Source organism: Carassius carassius, chromosome 5 (assembly GCF_963082965.1).
Source record: "Carassius carassius chromosome 5, fCarCar2.1, whole genome shotgun sequence".
Classification (NCBI taxonomy): domain Eukaryota; kingdom Metazoa; phylum Chordata; class Actinopteri; order Cypriniformes; family Cyprinidae; genus Carassius; species Carassius carassius.
This window is the reverse complement of record NC_081759.1, coordinates 32757475-32780826: the sequence shown is the minus strand read 5'-3', so window position 1 is coordinate 32780826 and position 23352 is coordinate 32757475. Positions and strand designations below refer to the sequence as shown.

Genomic DNA, 23352 nt, shown 5'->3' with positions numbered 1-23352 from the left:
TTTTTTTTTTTTTTTTTTTTTTTTTTTTTTGTATAGGCCTATTCCATAGAGAAAATTAGTTGTTTCTAATACTGAAATAATGAAAAATTTTGTAATTCTTTTTTTTTTTTAGTTTTTAAAAGTTTTAATAATTAAATTTTGGTCAAGAGTGGGTTACAACAAATTGTTCAATAATTTTTTTCTGTATGTCAATAAACCGTGCACATAAGTGAAATACCTCAGATTGTCTTTTCATCTGACAGTGATTAAAAAAACATACCATGCCCTTACGTAAGGCCCAGGCAAAGGTCAAGCCTTGCGGCTGCTACCACCTGCATTTTACATAATCCTCCATTCCGTTTCTCTCGAATCATGACGACAATGGGTAATTGCACACTGGATAGATTTTCGCCCTTTTTGGATCAGTGCGCAATTCTTTTATTGGCTGTTATTAACAGCCATCATCTTGAAAACCCACAGTCCTCTGTCATTTAATAAGATTAAGGGTCGTATATTTGCTCCGATCTGATCTTGATTATGGCAAATCTGAGCTTTTGGGAAAATTAACCATACTGAAGTTTGGAAACAATCTTAGTAGGCTACACTGTGTAGCTTTCCTATCTCTCATATTTCATATCGCTCAAAACAACTGCATGTAAGTGTCTGTTAAAGATTTTTAGATTTTCAGGACTGAATTGGCTTATCCTGGTCAAAGGTTCAGAGTCAAAACCATGAACATCATCTGTCAGTTCAGGTTTCCAAAGCCAGCAAACAAGACAAACATTTTCTCATAGTAAACAGACAACTCAACGTAAGACAGCAAAGGAACAACACAAAATTTGCAGACGCAAATGAGGCCTATTTCATAAACAGATGCGCATTAAGCGAGTAAACATGTCAATCTATGTTACCAGAGAGAAACTGAACTGAAGCCAGAATGGAAAAAGATAAAGACAGATTAATTTATCATCTTTAACAAAGACTTTGGAGACCCCTACTTCAAATAAAGAACATATTACTGATTTACACCATTATGAATCTTTTTACACACCTCTCAGACCTTCATGGCATATCCTGCTCACATCTTTACCTGAGCTTTTACACAGTTAGCATGCTAAATTCACCATTCAATCTGCCATAAAAACATAATGAAACGTTCACATTATTATTGCTGCCATAACTGAGCAGCTGAAGTCACTGACCTTGCACTGATGGGCAGTAAAACTGACACTGTTTTCAATTACAGTTGTCATCATAAATGACAAACACTTCAGCTTCTGCTACATCCATCTACAGAATCTGGGAAATTTTGATATTATGGTAAGGAGATTGAAACATCCCATCTTCTCGCTTTTGCCACAAAGCTCTCTGCTTCATCATTTTGATTACGAGTGGTCTGATTCTCTAAATACTTTCTGACATGCAGGACTGTGAAATCACTAGACATAATGACTGCTGCAGAGATGTGGTTAAGATGAGTCCATAAAATTTTGCAGTTTTCAGTTCAGGTCAGAGTAAATTTTTTGCAGATGTTTTATTAACCAAAGCAAATAACAGCACACTTAGCCTACTACAGGGATGGTCCCCATGGAACAACTTGGGTTTACGTGTCTTGGCTCAAGGTAACAATATGCTTATGAGTCTTAGGTCAATGCCACAACAAAATACTATTCATTTAAAAGTATTTTTAATATTCAGGCATGAAATTGAAGGACTTATCCATTTAATCAAATTATTATAAATTACGACAAATGAAGAACTATAATTGTGATAAATTAAGGGATCATGGATTGTTTATTCATCAGAATTGATTGATCCTCTACAGTGAATGGGTGCCATCACATCCAAACAACTGATAAAAATTTCACAATAATCCATAAGAATTCCACATGACTTTAGTCCATCAATGATGCAAAAAGCTGCAATGTTTGTTATAAACACATTCATTATTGAACACATTATTATTTGTATCTTAGAAACACAGCTCATCACTTTACAAGACATTAAATGTTGGGCTGGAGTTGTATGGATTACTCGTATATTATTGTGATGTTTTTTATTAGCTCTTTGATCTATCATTTTGTCGGCACCCATTCCCTGAAAAAGATCCATTGGTGAGCAAATGATGTGATGCTTAACTTCTCCAAATTTGTTCCAATGAAGAAAATAAGTCACCTACATCTTGGTTGGCCTGAAGATGAGTCAATGTTCATCAAACCTTAATTTTTCTTTAAACATTGAAAATGGAAATTCAGTGACCACATCATGATTGCTTTTGCTACGTTCCTTCACCCACAGTCTTGCCACTTTCTCAATGAAGCCTCTGTCAGTGAACTCTTCTTTACATAACTGGTAGCTCCATTATTGTTCCTTGCAATCACTTTTTTTTCTTGGCCCTTTATTAGAATGATGTAAGTTCATCTTAACAACCTGCTCTGGTAAATGCCCCTCACACATTGCAAACATTATTTTGGTAATAACCTGTCAAAAAGATAAATGTAGGTCCACAAGCATTAACAATATAAGAAAATGTATATTTGTTGTGCAGCTACTTTAAATTGATAAATGTGTAGCCTATTTTCTTATATGCTGAGACACAAGAATAAACCATGAAAATATATGTATGAAATGTCATTGTACATTATATTGATGTATATTTAATGTATTTTTTTCAGTCCCCATAGCTCAGTAGGATGCGTTTATTCACAAATATGAGCAAATACAAGAAACACATATAAATAATTTATTTTCCAGACAGCTGTTTGAATTCTTGTGTTGTCCACGGTTTAGTTCTGGCTATTTGTAAAAAAAAAACAAAAAAAAAGAGTGTTGAAACCATTACATCTGGTGTTTGAATCTCAAGTCTCTGTACACCTGTTGCTATCATGCAGTCATCACACTCGTACATCTAATACACAATTCCAGCTAGGTTTCAAAACCAGCGTCTAAGACAAGTACACAAAGTGCTTCTAGAAAGTGTTGATGTGTGTTTAACAAACCTCCAAATAATAACACGTGGATTTTATTATAGCCCCCAGACATCCGATGGCTATGCATGCAAGAATGAAAATAACAAGAAATTGTATCTAATTCAGCTTCACTGGCTTCCTTAATAAGCTGGCCTTGGTCACAGATGTTTAAAACAACACTTTCCAACTCTAAAGCTAGACTTGCAAGGCCAGGTGACGTGGAAATAGCAGTCTGGCCATTTTACAGGTAGGGACTTCACTGTTACAGAAACCAGATTAAGTCTAATCCTGGACTCACTTGTGTTCCTCTATTGACAGTCTTGCTGGGCTCTGTTCACTCTCAGATTAAGTTAAAGACATGACTGCACTATAATCTTTATGGTGATGGAGTTCAAAGATAACGAATGAAACATTCCTGAAATCTTTATACATAAAACTTACTATAAGGCATAAATTACTGTTCAAAAGTTTTGGATCGTTAAGATATTTTCAAATGTTTCTGAAAGAAGTCTCTTATTCTCATCAAGGTTGTATGTATTTGATCAAAAACAGTAAAAAACTCTTTTGTCATTCTGTCATTGCAAAGCTGAAGTTTTACACATGTCTTCACACAATCATTCAGAAATAATTTCAATTTAAAGGGACACTCCACCACAAAATGAACACTTCGTCATTAATCACTTACCCCCATGTCGTTCCAAACCCGTAAAAGCTTTGTTCGTCTTTGGAACAAAATGTAAGATATTTTGGATGAAAACCAGGAAGCTTGTGACTGTCCCCTATAGACTGCCAAGAAAAGTACACTGTCAGAGTCCATAAAAGTATGAAAAGCAAAGTCAGAACAGTCAATCTGCCATCAGTGGTTCAACCATAACGTTATGAAATGACTAGAATACTGTTTTTTAAGCGAAGAAAACAAAAACAAAAATATTTTTGTTTTCTTTGCTTACAAACAGTATTCTCAGTAACGTTACAGTTGAACTACTGATGGCAGATAGGCTGGATATTCTGATGATGTCTTTCATACTTTTCTGTACCTTGACAGTGTAATTTACTTGGCAGTCTATGGGGCAGTCATAAGTCTCCCTGTTTTCATCCAAAATATCTTAAATTGTGTTCCAAAGACGAACAAAGCTTTTATGGGTTTGGAACGACATGGGGGAAAGTGATTAATGACAAAATGTTCATTTTGGGTTGGAGTATCCCTTTAATGATTAGGTGCTCAAGAAACATTTCTTACCATTATCAATGTAAAAAATGTTTATGGAGTTTAATATATTCTGTGACCTGCGATTAATTTTTTTTCACGATTCTTGGATTAATATAAAGTTAATTTATAAGTATTTACTGTCAATTGATCAGTTTAATGTGCCCTTGCTGAATAAAGGTATTCATTTCTTAAAATAACAAATTATCAAACACACAAATAAAATGGCCTTTCTCAAACTTTTGAATGGCAACGTATACCAAAAATGCTTAATTATTATTCCATGCAAGTGAATACTTTCAATACTAAGACTTTTAGACTTTTTGTTCACTTCAAAGAGTCACAGTTAGGAAAAAAATACCTAAACAACCAGATTGCCAAGAAGGGATTTTCACTGATCCCTCTTAATGTTTTGTCTAGAACCACACAGAGCAGAGACTACAAATTAAACAATTAAAAATAGGTCTATTCCCAGCAATGATAAGTCTTTTATTTGACAAATGCTAATGTCCATGAAGAATTTGAGCCGTCTGTGGTTTCTCAGACAGGAAATATTTGAAAATGTGTGCTGATGTGTATCTGCTAAATATGAATAAAAATTGTATGATCTATAAAGATTCAACTGGAGCATGAGGTTTGGACAAAGAATAAGGCTCAGAGAAAGAATACAAGATAAAAAAAAAAGAAATTAGGAGGTGCGTTTAGTTTTTCTTACCATTTTAAATAAATACATTTCTTTATGCATTTAAAATGTAAAAAAAAAAAAATCCAAATTGAAACTGAATATTACTTTCCTTTATCCTATTTACATTGACCTTAGTCAGGGTAGCATTGTATTTCATTTTTGACAGTAATAAAATCGAGGCTGTGAGAGATATTAATACAGTGCATTCAATTGATTATCCTGACAACATACCCATTGTTCAGCTGATGATAGAAAATAACTTGTACAATTTGACAATACTTGTACAGTTAGACAATAGTCCTGAATAAGTTGCATATTAAGTGCATACTTTATGAATGTACCATCAATACATTCAAGAGCTTATCTGAGTGGTCTCCAAGGACTTTGATGTGAAATGAAGTTCACTTGCAAGTTAGTCTGAATAGAAAATATTCAGTATTTGAAGACTACACATTGTGGGTAATTTAAAGTTCAAAATGGTGCCTTAAACCTTATTTTGAACTTCTTCTCTAAACCCATTTGAAAGAGACAGCGACTTAGAAAGTCAGAAAGAAACTGAGAGACAAGAACAGCTGTCTACAAAGCCAGCCAAACTGATAAGCTATTCTGATAAAAACAGATCCAAATATCCTCATCTCAAAACCACTGCACTAGTTTTGAAAGAGGGAAGAAAAGAAACATAGTGTCTTTAGGCGGATGATAGTGTTCTCTCTTCATCCCCAGGGAGACTCTGAAGTAAAGACTTCTGGAACGTCTCCTCAGAAAATTCTGGAACAAGGAACTCCAGCAGCAGGTCAAAAACACAGTAAACCAAGTGCCTGAATGGCCCCATACAAAGCAACACAAGTGTTAATTGTCAATACAGTAATTTATACAGTATAGCAACAAGAGATCATTGAAGATTATTTTATGGATTTAGAATATATAACCTGTTAATACTGGGGTCCTGTAGAGATTCTAGCACATGCTCCCACACCAGCCTGCATTTCTCAGTGCCAAGTATGTCTGTAATTAACTCTACAATTCACAAAAACACAAACAACAATTGTATGTCAGTGGTTGCAATGAAAGCTCTTGAAGTACCAGTTAAATGGTAGGTACAATGTGACTGTCAAATATGTCTAAATTGGAATGAAGTCAATCAAGCTCATTCATTCTGAAGATCTTCCATTCAAGCAGCTGTAATGTTTCTGTGTGAACTGACCTGGGAACAGCCGCATGAGGCATTGCAGGCACTGGAGTCTCATCTTCTCTCTCTGCTCTGGGCTCCTCTCTGTCCTAGGCACCACAGGCAGATCACCCCCGGGCCACACTGCATCCTGGAGAACACGCAGGTAGATCACCCAGCATGGGGCGCTGGTTAGGTGGGCTATACCTATGTCTAACCACCTCAAGGAGTCAAAAAAAAAAGAGAGAGAGAAGAGACCTTAGGATTTTGAGTTTTCAAAAAAACTTATTGATGAAGCATACAGTAACATTCTAAGGAAGCATTAGTAGTTTCAAGTGATTCGTGTATAAAATTATGTAAAAGTTTAACTCACTCAACTTTAAATGACTCTTATGATCAAAAACATACAGTGTGACCAGTGTAGCCTGATTCCCAACAACAAAAAAACTCTTGTGAGCCAGTTATTTTAAGTGAATGAAAAACATACAGCATGACCAGTGTACCCCGATTCCCAAATCAAGTGACTCTTATAAGCCGCTTCTTTTTAGAGAATTAAAAACATTAAGCATGACCAGAGTAACCTGATTCCAGAAGCAGTGAATCAAAATAATATAGCATGACAGTATAGCCATGAAAGAAATTACTCTCATAAGCTGGTTCTTTTTAATGAATAAGCATTAGTAAAGAGTGAAATTCTCAAAATTGACATAATAACTGAATACCAAAATGTATGGGAATCAAATCAAAACATTGAACCAAAATTAGAGCTTGTAAATCGCAATCTGATAAGGAAATCTGTTTCAATTGACAGCCGTGTGGCCATGACTAAAAAAAAAAATCTTATGTAAAATCTGTTATGAAATCACATATGCAGTTTAAGTCAAAGTCTTTACAAAGACTTCAGCACCTACACTCCTCCTGTCTGAAAATGTGATACATGTGTCTCGAATGTCAACTGCTCTGGATTATAACCTATTAATTGTCACTCCAGCGGGGCCCTGTCATTACCTCTGTCTTTATCCCTCTGTTACTTTCTTTGAAATCTCAAGGCTAATATTATGCTCATCAAGCCTCACAACTAAAACAGATCTGCACACTTGAAAATCAGGCAAAGGAAATAAAATAAACTCCACAAGTGCATGAGCCTTAGAAAGCATTAGGTCAGGGGGGCCAATGTTCTACTAACAGCTGGCCGAACATTATTTTTCCATTCCTCTGCCATGTGGTGCACGTGTCCCTTGAGCTCTTTGCATGTCATCTGAGTGATTGACAGTGGGGAGCTAAACCGGTCTCCAGGGTTGCATGCCTCCTCTCCAGAAATAGAGGCTAGAATGATGTGTTTACACTACACACAAACATTCACAAAGGAACACTAAGACAAACATACGCACACAAACATAGTGTAGGAAACTGTAATTCTGAACTAAATACAATTGATACATTACTCAAAATACTTTTTTGTGGAAACTACCACATCCTCGTATCCTCGTCTCTTCAGTCAAACACACACTTGTGCATGCATAGACACAGACTAAACAAACAGGCATGCTGCACGGTGGAAATAGGTAATCAATGTAAAGACCACAAAATCCTTCCAGTAAAATATGAGGAAACAAATAACATTTTCTTCCCTTGTCATATTGTTACTTCGTATGTGTAGGCCTACATTTTATTGCATTATGGTAAGCTATAAAATTAAGGATAACTATGAATAAGACATGACTGTGAATACACACACACACTCACACACTCACTGGCCACTTTATTAGGTATACCTTGCTAGTACCGGATTGGACCCCCTTTTACCTTCAGAACTGCCTTAATTCTTTGTGGCATAGATTCAACAAGATGTTAGAAACATTCCTCAGAGATTTTGGTCCATATTGACATGATAGCATCATGCAGTTGCTACAGATTTGTTGGCTGCACATCCATGATGCGAATCTCCTGTTCCACCACATCTCAAAGATGCTCTATTGGATTGAGATCTGGTGACTGTGGAGGCCATTTGAGTAAAGTGAACTCATTGTCATGTTCAAGAAACCAGTCTAAGATGATTTGAGCTTTGTGACATGGTGCATTATCCTGCCATCAGAAGATGGGTACATTGTAGTCATAAAGGGATGGACATGTTCAGAAACAATACTCAGATAGGCTGTGGTGTTTAAACGATGCTCAGTTGGTAAGGGGTCCCAAGAAAATATCCCCACACCATTACACCACCACCACCAGCCTGAACCACTGAGAGAAGGCAGGATGGATCCATGCATAGGCGTAATTTGAGGGTGACTGTCCCTAACACTTTTTGAAAGTGATTGAAAAATATATTGCGGAAGGCATGTATTAAAGGGAAAACAAGATCAACAAATCACTTCACTTCATGATCTAATTAGTGTGATAAACAAAACAAAAAATACATTTGACTCCATAAATATGCATAACTCGAACAGCGCAATAACGACGTGGTTTGCAGCTGTCGCACTTTTCGTGATAACTTTTCGTGCACTGAGTTGCTGCCATGTGATTGGCTGATTAGCAATTTGTGTTACCAAGCAATTGAATGGATGTACCTAATAAAGTGGTGGGTGAGTGTATGTATATATACACACACACACACACACATATATATACATATATATATATATATATGTGTGTGTACTGTATAATATATATATCAGGATGTATCCATCCTGACACATCGCAGCTTGTCTAACAGACATTTATTGCTAGATGAAGGACCATCACCTTCAACTCAACCTTGCCAAGACAGAACTGCTTCTGGTTCCATCAAACCTATCATTTCACCACAATTTCACAATACAATTAGGCACATCAACCATAACTCCTTTGAAAACAACCAGAAACCTTGGAGTTATGATTGATGATCAGCTGACTTTCTCAGGCCACATTGCTAAAACTGCCCAGTCCTGCAGATTTGCTTTATTTAAAATCAAGAAGATCAGGCCCTTTCTTTCGGAACATGCTTCACAACTCCTTGGTCAAGCTCTTGTTCTTTTCCAGGCTGGACTATCGCAATGCACTCTTGGCAGGTCTTCCAGCCATTTCTATCAAACCTTTACAATTAATCCAGAATGCAGCAGCAAGATACATTTTTAGTCAAAAATGAGTTCAAGAATGACCCATCACTATTGGTTACTCGCAGGCTGTTCTCTATGTGTGCAGCAATTTTACTGGCTGTTCTCTTGTCTCTTTAATCATTTTTAAACTTATTAGTAACTGTGCAATCAAAGAAGTACTTCACTTTAAGTAATAAATGGAAAGCAAGTTAAATTTAAATGTTTTTCTTTTCTTGCTGATCCGAAAAATGATCTGATCCGCGGGACAAAAACCGTAATGTGATCCAAGATTTGTGATACATTGAATCCCTAATTATATATATACAGTATATATATTAGTGGTGGGCATAGATTAATTTTTTTTATCTAGATTAATCTCACTGTGATCTTGAAATTAATCTAGATTAAAATGGCTCATTCGAATTCTGCTGAAGGCATTCAGAATATGTGTGTTACCCAAATAAAATTGACAAACAGTAAGTCTTTGAGAAGGGGTTTATCAAGCTAGGTGGTGCATTACAAAAGAGGCTCATCTCTGGTTTCCAAAATGCATCACAAAGTGCTTGAAAAAGCTGTAAACTAATTCCACATTGCACAAGGTGCAAACAACCTTACGCCTGTTTCACACATACTGCGTAAAAAAATATGCAACGCATACGCACTGCAGACGGAGTATGTGTGAAACAGGCGTGAGCAGGGCCGTAGCTGGGGTCAGCGGAGTCCCGTTAAGGTTGTACCAGTGGGCCCTGTTTGAAATTGTTTAATTTGTATGTTTGTTTTGTATGTTGATGTTTTAAGTTTTTTTCAACTTTGTAGGTGTCAAGGTACAGAAACCAAATAATTAAATGTAAAATAGCACTGGATAGTCTTCAATGTAAAAATTTAATATACAATCAAACTTACATTTATTCAGACACCTCAACATTTCTCACATTATTACAGTTTTGATATATATATATATATATATATATAAAAATATATCTGGTGTCTGAATAAATTTTGGTTTGACTGTTAAAACTACAAAGTAATTCAGTCAAGAGCAGTCCGTGATTTTCATTTTCTTGGATTAACATTACAGCAGCCAGTAGCTAAATTAGGCGCGGTCACTTTAAGAGAAGATGAATGCATCCAATATAATACACATCCCATTTTTTTCCTCAACTGTTTACTTTCACTTAAGAAACAACTGACAGTTTTTTCGAGAATAATTTCCAAGGTGGATATTTTGACACATTTTGTATGTAATTGTCGGCACAAGAGCAAAAATAAGCAAATTCAATGTTCAAGTGTTTTGAGACGCCTTTCTCTGCATGAGCCTGAACACTGCGTTTTGTTCGTTCAGGTGCAGGAGGGACTTCGAGGAGAACTTCGCAGAAGAGAGCTCGGTTCAGTGTCGCTGTCCGTGATACGCGGCTCTCGATCTCTCTCGTGCGCACCGAACACAGCGCGCGAGTAACCAGCTACTCTGTTCAGCTTTTACGCGTCTTGTGTTTGGATGCTTTAATGTTTCAATCGACAAGCGGTAAGGCTTAAAAACACGTGAAAGAGATAAGATTTCATTACGATGCGCAGCAGTGGCCCGTCAACTGTCCTGAGCATCTTTTTAGGCTGGCCTCAGCCAGTCGGTTATATAAAATATCAAGGTGAAAGTCATCATAGCTTGCTTAGTATAGACCCAGCTCCCAACCCAACTTTGAGAATAGATTAACGGCGATATTTTTTTTTATCGCCCGATAAGAGTCTCACGTTAACGCAAGCACGTTAACGCCGATAACGGCCCACCACTAATATATATATATATATATATATATATATATATATATAGACACACACACACAAGACAATGAAGCCGTGAAAGTTTTTGCTAACCAGAATTTAAACTAGGAGACAATTACAGAAACCAGCTGTTTATGTATAAAAATGTTATAAATGTTTGTGGACATTTCAGAATTTCTTCTAATACCTGACTGACAGTGTTTCTGCACCGAATCATATTGAATAACAAATTTTGAGATGTGACATAACATCTGCACATCTAACAGCTCCAAATGATCACTTCTTTCACAATGAAAAAGTACTGTTCTTCCACACAAGTTGCAAAATATGACATTATGCATGACTTTCTCTCATTCCCACATTGTGTACTTTATCCACATTGCATTCTTTAACCTCATCTCACTTAAAAAGCTATGTTTTATTGATTTTGATTCTCATCACACAGTCTTCTGCCAAGACATAAAAGAAAATATGGCGAGGCATTAGTTCAGATACCACGAAAACCATAAAAGCATCGGGTTATACAACAAGTACAAGTATACATAGAAAAATAATCAAATCTGACTCCTTGAAAGAAAGGTTTTTATCTAACAATCTCTGTGTCCAAGTGTATGTGTGCGTGCGTACAAGAAACAGACAGAATGAGAAAGGGAAAAAGGAAAAGAGAAAACAAAAACACACAGGTTCAAAAGAGAAGCTCTGTCCCAACCAATCACTTTAAAAGCACTGCACACACTTCAGCAACCTTACTGAAGTTTATCTCATTCAGTTCAAGGCCAAATATATTACAGTTTCCACAAGATTCTAAGCAGCACAAAACATATAAAAAGTATTTCTTGAGCAGCACATCAATATATAAGAACACTGATTTCTGAAGGGTCATGTGACACTGAGAACTGGAGTAAGGAATAATGGCTGCTAAAAATTCAGCTTTGCCATCACAAGATTAATTTAGATTAAAAAAAAACAGTTCTACTGAAATAAAATAAATACAATCAGTACAGTCAGCAAACAATACCAGATCACACACTTGTGCAAACGACAATAGCATAAATGAAACAAATGTCACATTATTCAGGTGTATTTTGTAATATCCTGTGCAATGTTTTTACTTCTCCACTGACTGAAGAGTAAAGACAGCTGACAAAGCCACAGATCTAATTTGATTTGGCTACCTGTCACACTCAATCAGCCGATTTTTCAGATCACCTAACAAAAAGGCAAAAGTCTGGCAAAAATAAAAAGACAGCTGTCTGAAAATGGCAAACTCTATGCTAAGTTATTATTTATTTTGGGAAGAAAGAAAGTAGTAGTCTGTACCAAAGACATCAACTATATAAGCACTCATGTTAAGACGTAGACCTTAATGGTGTGTTCTGCCCCCTTGTGGCACAAACTAAAGCAATATGCTGATGGTCAACCACGTTATGAGTGCATATGAATGTCCATGTTTCTGCTGTTTGATGTCTCCTGACATATTTGATAAAAAATACAGCAGAAAAATTCACAACACTAGGCTGAGGACTATCTAGGTATTTTTTTTTTTGGAGTAGGGTTTAAGTGAATGTATTTTTGACATTTATACCTTTGCAGAATGATCAGCATCAGATCACAGAATGATCTTCATTTTCTTGGGAACGTGTGAATCTACCAGGACCTGCTCATTTGACCTGGGAATTACAGTTACTGTGTAAGTGAGTTCATGCAGTAAGTCATCCACATCTGTTAAAAATTATTTCCAGCAAATCTGGAAAGTGTCAGCTAAGAAAGGTCAGCCAACAGTGGTCTAATACTATTAAGTGAAGAAATCTTGTTTTTTTTTTAATGCAAATTGTTTAGAGAGGAACATCAATTTCAGTACAACACAAGCTCTCAGGAACCCCAAATACAGTCAGATCTTCTCTTAACAAATGAATCGATGATTTATACTACTAGACACACACACAATGGAGTTCTCGGAATTAGATTTAATTAATTGGCATAATGCAACATGAAAACAGAATGAAAACATCAGAGCAGATGATTTCCACACACACAGACCATGAGGACCAAACAGTATTCAGCCAAGATGCTCTAATGGTGACATGAGGTCTGCTGCAGAAATATACAACCCACTGTGGTGTTTATGCCACCACATTTAATGGGCATCTCCAAATCCAGCGACTGGACGAAACAGGATCTAGTCAGCACTGAAATCAAAAAGGCCAACGCATCCTAACCCAGTGACTTCATAGTAATGTCAGTGGACACAGCAAGAACATTCCCGGCCCACGTTTGGTTTGCATTTCCAATGGGACATTTTATTCTCGGACAGCAGCACCCCGCTGACAAAAGACTGGAGCAGTTTATTCGTCTAGGGCATTAATGCTGGTTTGCAAGTTCAAATGTGTCCTGTGTGGGCATTTGTTTGTAGGCCAGTAAACTGCACTACAAAACATAGAATTTCAACTGGAAGTACAAGCCTTTACCTTTTTGGGGTTGTGCACTGGCCAAAACCACTAGGCTGGTGATAAAAATCCACAATTGCAAGATATGAAGCCCAGCTGTCACATACAGAGCCTTACTGGGAGATGTAAAGTCATATATGAAAAACTTTGAAACATTCTGATTTCAGAAACAAATCTTGTCTTCCGTATTGTGACAAAGATATGAATAAAAAAGGAAGAAAATGTAGGGCAAGAATCAGTTGTTGATTAGATGGCAGCAGGCTGGCTGAATGCAAGCTCACAGTCAATTGTAAGAAAGAAGTGGTTCAAATTATTACATTTTAATTAGCATGTATGTACCTGTATTAATCTACCATTCCAGCAAGTCAGAGACTATGACCAGTGTCTTTTTTGTGTATCAGCACTCTGCTACAGTACATGTGCAAAACATGGAGAGTGTGTGCTGAATCCAAGGCACACCACACACACAGCACATAGAAGGAAGCAAATGAACCAAAACCATTACAAAATAACCCTGTTTGAAGATGTTCCATCCCCAGTGATGTCAATACAGTACATGCTTTGAACCACAGAGAGCCATAAGATATTCCAAGATTACTGTCCAGCTAAGCACCAGAGAAACTCCCCAGTTCTGGAACAGCCAACAGAAAGCTTTCATGATTATTCTGTGCAAGTTGATCCACTTGAACGAATAGCTGTTGAGGGAGCAATGATTCAGTTTGAAACCAGACAGATAAGACACACTCGCTAACAGTTTGAAAATGGTTAGCCAAACTAAACAAACACATTACTGGCAAATGGTGAAATTGGTCTTCTCACATGATATACTATGTGAAGCAGGCACATGAACAGACTGTCCTGAAGCGCCTGTGAGCTGGCGATAAGTCTGGAGATATAAAACAGCTATGGCTATTTTACAAGGCCAAGATGCTGACATAAAGATGAGACTAAAGAGGACCTCAGTCTATAATCCCAGTCACACTTTTTAAGTCAAAATCCATCACGGCAAAGCTCCTAAAATGACTGTTAGAGAAAAGGCGAGCATTACCATATGTCTGGCCAACTCTGTCTTGGCTTTCAAGGAGACAGGATGGAGAGGGAAGGTCAGTGAGGCTTGAAAATGTGTTGCCTGTTTCCATATTATTAGAAATTTCCGGAACTCCAGGTCCCAATGACATGCTGTGCTGAAGTTTGTACTTGACAGTCAAATGTTTACCAGATGGAGTCAGGAGTTTTTGAAGACATGAGTAAGATGGGTCACCTAGTACATTTTTTTATAACTAATAAATATGGACATTTTATGTGTTATGGAAAGAACATAAGTTCTAAAAAAAAAAAAAATTAATAAAATATTTAAATGATTGCTGCTTATAATAATTTTATATTGGGGTAAATTAAAGTGAAAGAATGCCCTGGAGCTCTAAGGAATTGCATTTTTTCAGAAACAAATGCAACATTGTTATATATTCAGAGTTTCAAAGAGCACTTCCCTGTCAATCTTCAGCACTATAGCAAAAGAAATCACATTTTACCTGAACATGAATTTGATGGATACTGAATGTGATGCAATAAAAAGATGATGTATTGCAAAAAATGGCAAGAAGTATCTTTATATGGAGAAGGGCTAGTCCTTTTAATGAATAGTTCAAAAAGAAAAGCTACCAGTTTGAGTAGTTCGAGTCATGAATTACACAAAAACAGAATTCAGGAGACTGCATCTCTTAATATTCAAATCCTGTCAATACATTATAGTGTGCAGGTGTTCCTATACACACACAAAAAAAACAGAACTCAATGGCCAAGTCAAGCAATCTGAGCAACTGACCTCTGCATCAACACTTCAACTACCTCTCACCCCAAATCCAGCACCAGAACATTCTGTGAACCTCTTTCATAGGAAGTGTTTCTCTAAAACTGCAGCAATCCTAATTATACTTAGTACCATTTGTTGTACTGACCCCAAATCACATGGGAAAAACATGCCAGAGTAATTGCACATGGAATAGCTAAGATGATGTCATGCGTAAAAAAATAGCTTTAGATTCAGCTGACATAAGATGCTGATTTTGGCCACACTAATTAACACCTGTCCTGTTCTGGTGATGTCATACAGACAAGGGCAGCATCAACTGTCACATCACTTAACAGACATAAGACCCATCCTAATATAACCTTCCAGAAAAACAAGTTTGGCTTATGTGTATCGCGTTTTAATAAGGGCGAGGCCAAAACTCTAACTTTATCCCAAACCTAAATATGGCAATGCGAGAAACACATGCTCAAAGTGACCAGACAAGATCTCAAGGAGAATTGCAGACACATGGTCTACTTATTTAATGAAGCACTCAAATCTGAGCATATATTAGCTTACAAAACCAAGGATTGGCTAGCTAATCTGCATTCTTTTTTGTGTGTGTGTGTTTTTCTGCTTCTGTTTGAGATTACTGCATTTCTATTTATGCATTCGCTGGGCACTTTTATTCAAATATTGCATTCAATGAGATATACATTTTTCTCAGATCATGCAATTTCTAGGAGCTGAACCCACTACTTGTATTTAATCATATAAAAGGACAAAGTAATGGAGTGTGTTCACATGCATGTCTTAGGTCATTTATACATAATGAATATAGTTCGCTTTTGATCTGTAGCAAAAACCAAACAGCAGAAGGTATTTGCATGAGAAAATTTTGATGACAAAAAACACTTTACTTGAAGCCTTAAAATGGATTATTAATGTACTGAGAATTATCAATGCCTGTACTGCACCTTATAATCCACTGTATGATCTCATGAATATTTGTAATACATTATAATACTTATCTATTCATTGTTACACCTTTCAAAATTATAATGCATTTAAACCAATTTCAGATGTAACAAGGAATCTAAAGATAGTATAATTCCTTTTAACTTTGTTTACAACTATTTATGAAAATATATCTAACTCATCAGAGTATATATTATGAATACCTTTACAATGTATTATACATAAGGGCATCAAGTAAAGCGTAACCTAACAATTTCACGAACTTGTGTAAATGTGGTTTTCTTGCATTGTCAGATTTGGATAATTGTACACTCATTTTTGAAAGTTATAGTTTTTTTGTTGTGCATGCATAATGTATTGACTTCATGATGTTAACATTTATAGTATCATTAAACACCAAAAAATAAATCTTGTGAAAGATGTTAAAGATAAAAATAAAATAAAAAATAAATCAGCAGTACGTCTATATTTTGATTCTGTACTTGTCAAACCAATAAACAAGCTTTCTCTGACCACTCAGAGAAACAAATAAAACATCATTTTGATCTATTGTAGCTGAAGTTGTGTTGGAAAACACAGGCCTGCTGAAAGCACTGATGGAGGATTATTTCACTGTGCGTGCAACAAATATTAACACTGGCATGAGGAGTGAGGTACTCTGGGGAATCGACAGCACATGCTGTAAAAATGCTGTAATCCTCGTGAGGAAGACATGAGCTCACAGGAAGTGTGAACACACCCACATGCATTGTTATGATTCTTCCTTTTGGAGTAAGAAACACCATCAAGTTCAACAGGTGATCAGATAATACAGATTACCAGCTGGCAGCGTTACAGTCTCAGGAAATGTACTTGCCTATTCTCTCTAGGCAACTGAGTACAAAAAGACTATTTTAAAGTTAACGCCCATTTATCAAACATAACCACCTGTGTACTTTTTTTTTTTTTTTTACTTGTGTAGACCAGATAACAATCTGTTACCGTACATGAGACAGCTTGTAGAGGGCTGAGATTGTTGCATTACCCACAATAAATAACAATCATTAAACTAAAGGACTCAATAATCTTGGGACCAAACAGCAAACCTGGGACAACGGCCTGTGAGGTCTTTTCACAACATGCTGCTATTTTTTCACCGTCACTTCTCTAACTGCTTATGACAGCTTACATATGTCTGGCCCACACAAATGACGCAAGCCTCTTGAACCAGATGCAATCCTGTTGAATAGCTCACTGGCCGATTATCAGCCAGCCCTGCTGTGGTCCAATCACCTTCCTGCACTTCGCCGCTCATTTACTTCTAATTGGGTGGAACGCAGCACATGCACGAGAAGCTCTGCTTTCCGTGCATCTAAAATATTATTTTCCTTTAAAGTCTGATGTAGACTTGTGAAGAGGAATGAATGGACAACCATTAATGACCAGCCTCACCCAAAACAAGTGTTCCTTTTTGAACATAATTACATGCTGATTAGCATAATATTAAACAGAATTTTAACATGAACCTGCTGTTGTTCTTTTTTTTTCTCATAGAATGGTTCAGCAAGGGTCTTGTGAAATAAATTTCAGCTTGAAAAGGGATTATATCCTTGAAAGAAGGATCATTCATTTCATACTAGGTCACCACAATGTCACTTAAACAGACTTGTCTCTAAAGCAAGCATGATGGGATAATGTCAGGTTTATAACATTACAACATTCAATGTCTTGATTTTGCTTTGAGCCATGTAAAAACTCTAATGCATTTTAATGCACAAAATGTCCTACTTATATAACAGAATATAACAGAAGCTATTTTAAAGAATGTTTGTAACCAAACAGTTCATGTACAATGAACCCAAAACCATTGGAACAACATGGGGAAATGATGACAGGATAGACTGCCCCTTTAAATCTGAACAACATGGCAAGCAAAGTGATTACAGGCCATTAATTAGTATTGATTAGTTTGATCAGTGCATTTACACACAGAGAGGACTATGAGGACTGTACCTCACCTTTCAATAAAAGTGCCAAAGAGGAGTCTGATGGTTTTCTGGATGTTTTCTGTACACAGCCAGCTCCACTGGCCCTTCATCAGCAAACACAAGATATTCAGCGCGATATCTGCCAGGGTAGTGTCTGCACCATCACAAACACACAGCAGTTTGAAACATCAAAATTCGGCTGTATAGATTGTATCAGTTTGGGTTAGACTGTATCAGATAAATGCTTTGATTTCATATAAAATAATTACAACTATAACAGGTTGTAGTTCATCAACACTATACTGCCCTCTCTAGTATGATCGAGTGTAAAACAAGTTCCTTGTCACTTTATCCGGCACAATTCCAATGTGCATTTGAGTATTTAAAAAAAGAGTTTCAAGCTCTAGCTTTTAAAGTTCTTAGTTGATCTACAGTACCTGCTCCTCTTCCTCTTTTTTCTAGAGATCTCTGTTCTCTCAAGGGTCTTCCTCCTGCATACTGACTCTTGACACCCCCGTCCACCTGCTTCTCCTGTTCCTCCACAAACCCCTCCAGATCTGACAGGGAGAAACCTTGAAGAACCTACAGAAAGAGATGAAAAGAGATGGGTTTGCCATTAACACAGAGAATCCAATAAGAGCCAGTTATACTGGGAGTACTTAATCAGGCTTCAATAGTACTTCAATGACTGGAGCTGAATAATGACACTATTGTCTTGCCTCAGCTGCTTCACAGCAGAAAGTCAGAGCAAGTGGCCTTGTCCTTTCAAAGTTGACAGGTTTCACAGAAAAGCACAAAGTGTAATGATGAACACAAGCTCTAATTTCTTTGTAGCCTCAATGGGTGGACATCACACATGTTTGATATTTTGAGCAATAAGTAAAAACCCTGTCATTCTCTAAACAATGCATCAATATTTTATTAATTAAATCTGTTCATGTTCAGCTTGCATTGGAAGATTGCAAATTCCTATTTATGTTGCTTTTGAATGATATGAAAGACTCACTGAGCAGCGTTCACTGAAAGAGTACATCACTTTAGGTTGCAGGCTTGGAACATTAATAGCTATTTTACTGGAGAATCTCAGACGGGGTCTGAAACATGAAAGGACAGTTTATGAAATTAAAAACAATAGAAATACTGTCTTGACTTATGTCATCTAAGTTGCATATATTCTAACTTTCTTTGTGGGTCTCCTTCATCTGTGGGGCTCTGGGGTTCTGAGCGCGGAAATGCAGTCTTCAGAGTGTCCACTATGTTCTCCACCATCTGTTTATATGGGAAACATGTCGTACAGACAAATGGGAAAAACATACAGAAATTTCACACTAAAAAGTCTCAATAAAAGTACAGTATGTCATGTCCCATGATAGAGCGACCTTGTCTATGCGTGAACTTGACGGCTTTTTCTGGAAAGCTGCTGTGGCATCAGTGTTGAGGGCAAGAAATTCACGCACCTCCTCGCTGTTAGCTGCCTCTGGGATGGTGCACAGTTTCTGCAGGAGTGGAAAAGGAAGTTTGAGAGAGAATAAGTCTAAGGTTTTTCATAAAAGTCACAATTCATCTGCCCAAAGTTTTATCAGTAAAAGAAAATCTCTTACCCTGAGGAATGATTCCAGTTGGCTTCTTCTGGCTTCCACTTTGTCTGTGTCTAGGTTGCTGAAGGGAAGGTCTGGGAAGAGTTTCCTTGGACCTTTGACATCTTAAATGTGAGCACAAATTTTATTTTCAGTTTATTTTACTTTAATGGGAAAGAAAATAAACTATCAATTACCATTAAAGTGAAATTACTGAGGAGCCTGATAAAATTGCTCATTTTAGAACAAAATTTCAAATGGCACTTAAAGACTTTTGCATCTGAACTCTTCAAATATATTTTTATATTTGAATATATTACAATGTAATTCGTTCATGTGATGGCAAAGCAGCAATTACTTCAGAGTCACATGATCTTTCAGAAATCATGATTCTCATATGCTGAGGAAACAATTTTTAGGAAATAATTCTTAAGTTAATAACAGCTGTGCTGCTTAATATATTTGTGGAAACCATTTTACATTCAATTTCTTACAGGATTCTTTAATGAAAAGTAATTTCAAAACAACAGCAAAAAAATATTAATGACCCCAAAGGTTTGAAAGGAAGTGTATATTACTTTTTACTATGCAATTCTGACAACATATACTAACTAGGTCTAAAACTATATAGACCAATATAAAATGCATTATATTATATATAAATGTTTAATATTATGTGACTCAATAGCTTATGTTATTGTTATTTAAAAATGTCTTACTTTTGATCACCTTCCTGAGATCCAGCCTTTCCTCCAAACGGGTCTGCAGATTGAGGAATTCACTGTAGCGCCGGTTCACCATATGATATACAACAGGCTGATCAGTCTTTGAACTCACTGAATCTCCAGCAGTTTCATACTACGAACACACACAAAACACAATGAATCAATAATGAATTATTAAAACGGGTAAAGAAAATGCCCCCGAAAATTCCTTTTCATGTAATGCACTGATTAAATACAATAAAGGAAAAGTCTTCCTGTAATTTCTTACGTTTCTGAGAATCTTACCTTTATAGTGTAAAGAGTATAAGGATTAGTGCTGTTGCTTCTTTGCTCTTTGGCTGTGCTGGTCCCAGTGATTTGCAAGTTCTGAATAGTTACCAGTCCCTCAAGATTTCCCAAGTTACCGAAAACTAATGAGTCCAGACCAAGGCTTCTGGGGATTGAGTTCGGTGTGCAAGTCAGGGGTTGGACTGGACACTCTTCCACTGTACTCTCCTGTGATGGAGGCTCTGAAATGAACACATTTTGCCTGAAACACTTCCCCAAAAGACCCAACGTGTCTTCCTCCAGACAAACCCAGCCACAACAGTCTGAAGGAGACATGCAGTCGCAAAAGTTCTCATCATCTGAGTCTGTTCGTTTCAAAGACTCACTAGATATCTTTCTCTCATCTGAAGAGGGGGAATCCAGGTCGTAGTCACTGTGTCTATAGAGGCGGCTGGTGCGGTAAGGAGATCTGAGCAGTTCGGCTGTACTTTGGGTCATTCTTTCTGGAAAAAGAATGGTGGAACTTCTCGTCCCTTGTACATTTTCATCAGAGGACCACTGACTCTGGAAACTTGTTTCAGATGAATCATGAAGTGGGGCTGTGGATTCAGACCAAGCTGTCTGCATGCTGGAGGTTTCAGGACAGTTGACAGTAACTGGGCAGTCACAATCCCAGAAGCTGCCAACAGATTCTTCTTCATCTTCTGGAGGTGTTTGCTGTGGGCTTGGTGCTTCTTTGTCAGTAGATTGAGTGAACACATCTACAATGGCCTGGTTTAACCAATCTGGATTGGATATTCTTGCCACGAGGGGCAGAACAACATTGCAGGTGATGAGCTCTCCCACCATGTACTGGCCTGTTCTTGTTTCCAAGTGAGATTTGGGAATAAGGACGTGCATGAGGAGATCTACCAGTGCTCTGGTGTAGCAGAGCTGGTTAGCTGGGCCAGTCAGGGCTGGGTGAGGCAAATCAGCTCTACTGTACAATCTCCATAGTTTTTGTGAGCTTGAAAAGGTTTGGTCAGATTCTTCTTGCAGTGTGCGTTGGAGTTCCTTGGCTTGGCTAAAGCTCTGCAGATGGCATCCGCAAAGCTCTAGAACCCTCTGTGCCAGCGCTTTCCGGTCCACCTGCTTCGCCCTCCTCTTCAGTTCAGCGGCCGCCTCCAGCATGGCATCCCTCACCTCCCATTCAAACTCATTCCCTCCTTTAGAAACAGAACTGCAGTACCAGGATGACACAAAGTCCCGCACAGCCTTGTCAACAGCACTCTGAATCTCCCAATCCAGTCTTTGTTCACTCTCTGAGGTAGTGTGAACTTCAGGGGACTGACGCAGCGGCAGAAAGTGCTCCAAATGAAGGAGGCTGTTGGCATCCAAAGCGACACGAGATCCCAGCCATCCACCCAGCACATTCACCAGAAAATGGAACAGGACTAACCATGCAATCAAAACTACAACTCCAAGAATGCTCCTCTGCCCCAGTAACTCAGAGAAACTCCAAGGATTTGGACTGACAGCACCAGGCATTTTGTCACATCTGAGATCTTAAATTGGAAAGGGGTGGACTGTCGAATAAATCAATTATAATAATTCAATTAAATGTAACATGGGAGCACGTAAAATGTATTACAAAATAAGATTCAAAATGTTAAAATTTCAACACGAAGGACAGGCAAGATCAGGTTATCATTTATGTTTTGTTTTAATCTCTTTATTGCATATCTCATGTGGCAGATCGTAATCTGTATTAAATATAATCATTCAAAATAATTAAATAGCCTAATATTGAATAATTTAAATTCCTTGTTTTGCCATGAACTACAGTATTATCATATTTAAGTCTGATATAATCACCAATAGAAAAGAAAATTTGTTTTGAAAGAAAACTTACTGTTTCAGTGAGGTAGTAAGTGAGCAAATGAGAAGTCACAGTTCCTGACGAGCATTACACCATCCATGACTAAAACGATATTCTTCACTTCACATCGTGAGATAGACGAGCCCTAAAAGCTGTCTATGAGATGGTCAGTATACCAATATTATCATTTAAATGGTGTTTGCATCTCGTGTCGTTTCTCTCGACGTTTGTAGTCTGTCTAATCTATTTAACTCTAATCAGATTATGATCTAACAAACTGTCCACAACAGACAAGATTTGATTCGTTTTAAACCCCGACTGAACAACGCCCTCTACTGCAGCCGCTGTGAAGTTCAACAACAATAGTCCTTTCTGAAGTTCCAAGGCCAAAAACAAACCATGCTTTTCCCCCCTGTTCTATAGGTGATAAATGGCAATCAATTAAAACAGTTAGTGAGGAGTTTTATAGCCTATATATATATATATATATATATATATATATATATATATATATATATATATTCAAATCTCCTTCAAAAAGGGACAACATTTCGTTAATTTAAACTTAAAATTTAAGGTTGGCCTAAAAAAGCCATTTTAAATTTGAAATAGCCTACTAAATATCTGTAGACAAATTGCTAGTATTATTGATATCTTATTTCATTGCCGGAACCGGATAAAACCATTTTAACTGTTAAGTATAATAACAAGAATGTAAGATTATTAAAAATGTTTAAAATCCTAAATACAATAAAAATAAAACATGCAGGCCTAATGTAGCCTACTGTATGTAGTTTTAAGAATAAAATGTAGTTTGAATTGGGCTATTCCTTTCCTGCCTATAAGTCAGTTTTTTCTCCTTTCTTTTTTAATGGGCAAC

The 23352-nt window shown here is 37.0% G+C and overlaps 1 protein-coding gene across 3 annotated transcripts; it reads right to left on the bottom strand.

The window, feature by feature from the left end:
• Nucleotides 1-5133: 5133 nt before the first annotated feature.
• snx19a (sorting nexin 19a) lies at nucleotides 5134-22739 on the bottom strand. Of its 3 annotated transcripts, none has more exons than XM_059550770.1 (12): nucleotides 22469-22739; nucleotides 20633-22179; nucleotides 20342-20480; nucleotides 19647-19747; nucleotides 19425-19541; nucleotides 19226-19314; nucleotides 19052-19139; nucleotides 18483-18627; nucleotides 18076-18199; nucleotides 6045-6229; nucleotides 5770-5857; nucleotides 5134-5658 (listed from the first exon to the last, which is right to left on the bottom strand). In XM_059550770.1, exons 2-12 carry the CDS (start codon nucleotides 22139-22141, stop codon nucleotides 5529-5531), a joined length of 2715 nt encoding a protein of 904 aa, XP_059406753.1. In that variant the 5' UTR covers nucleotides 22142-22179; nucleotides 22469-22739; the 3' UTR covers nucleotides 5134-5528. The 3 variants fall into 3 exon arrangements, 2 of the variants coding, with proteins under 2 accessions (XP_059406753.1, XP_059406752.1); XM_059550769.1 differs by having other exon boundaries at nucleotides 22506-22739; XR_009433889.1 differs by lacking the exon at nucleotides 5134-5658 and having other exon boundaries at nucleotides 6045-6221; nucleotides 22506-22739.
• Nucleotides 22740-23352: the final 613 nt, after the last annotated feature.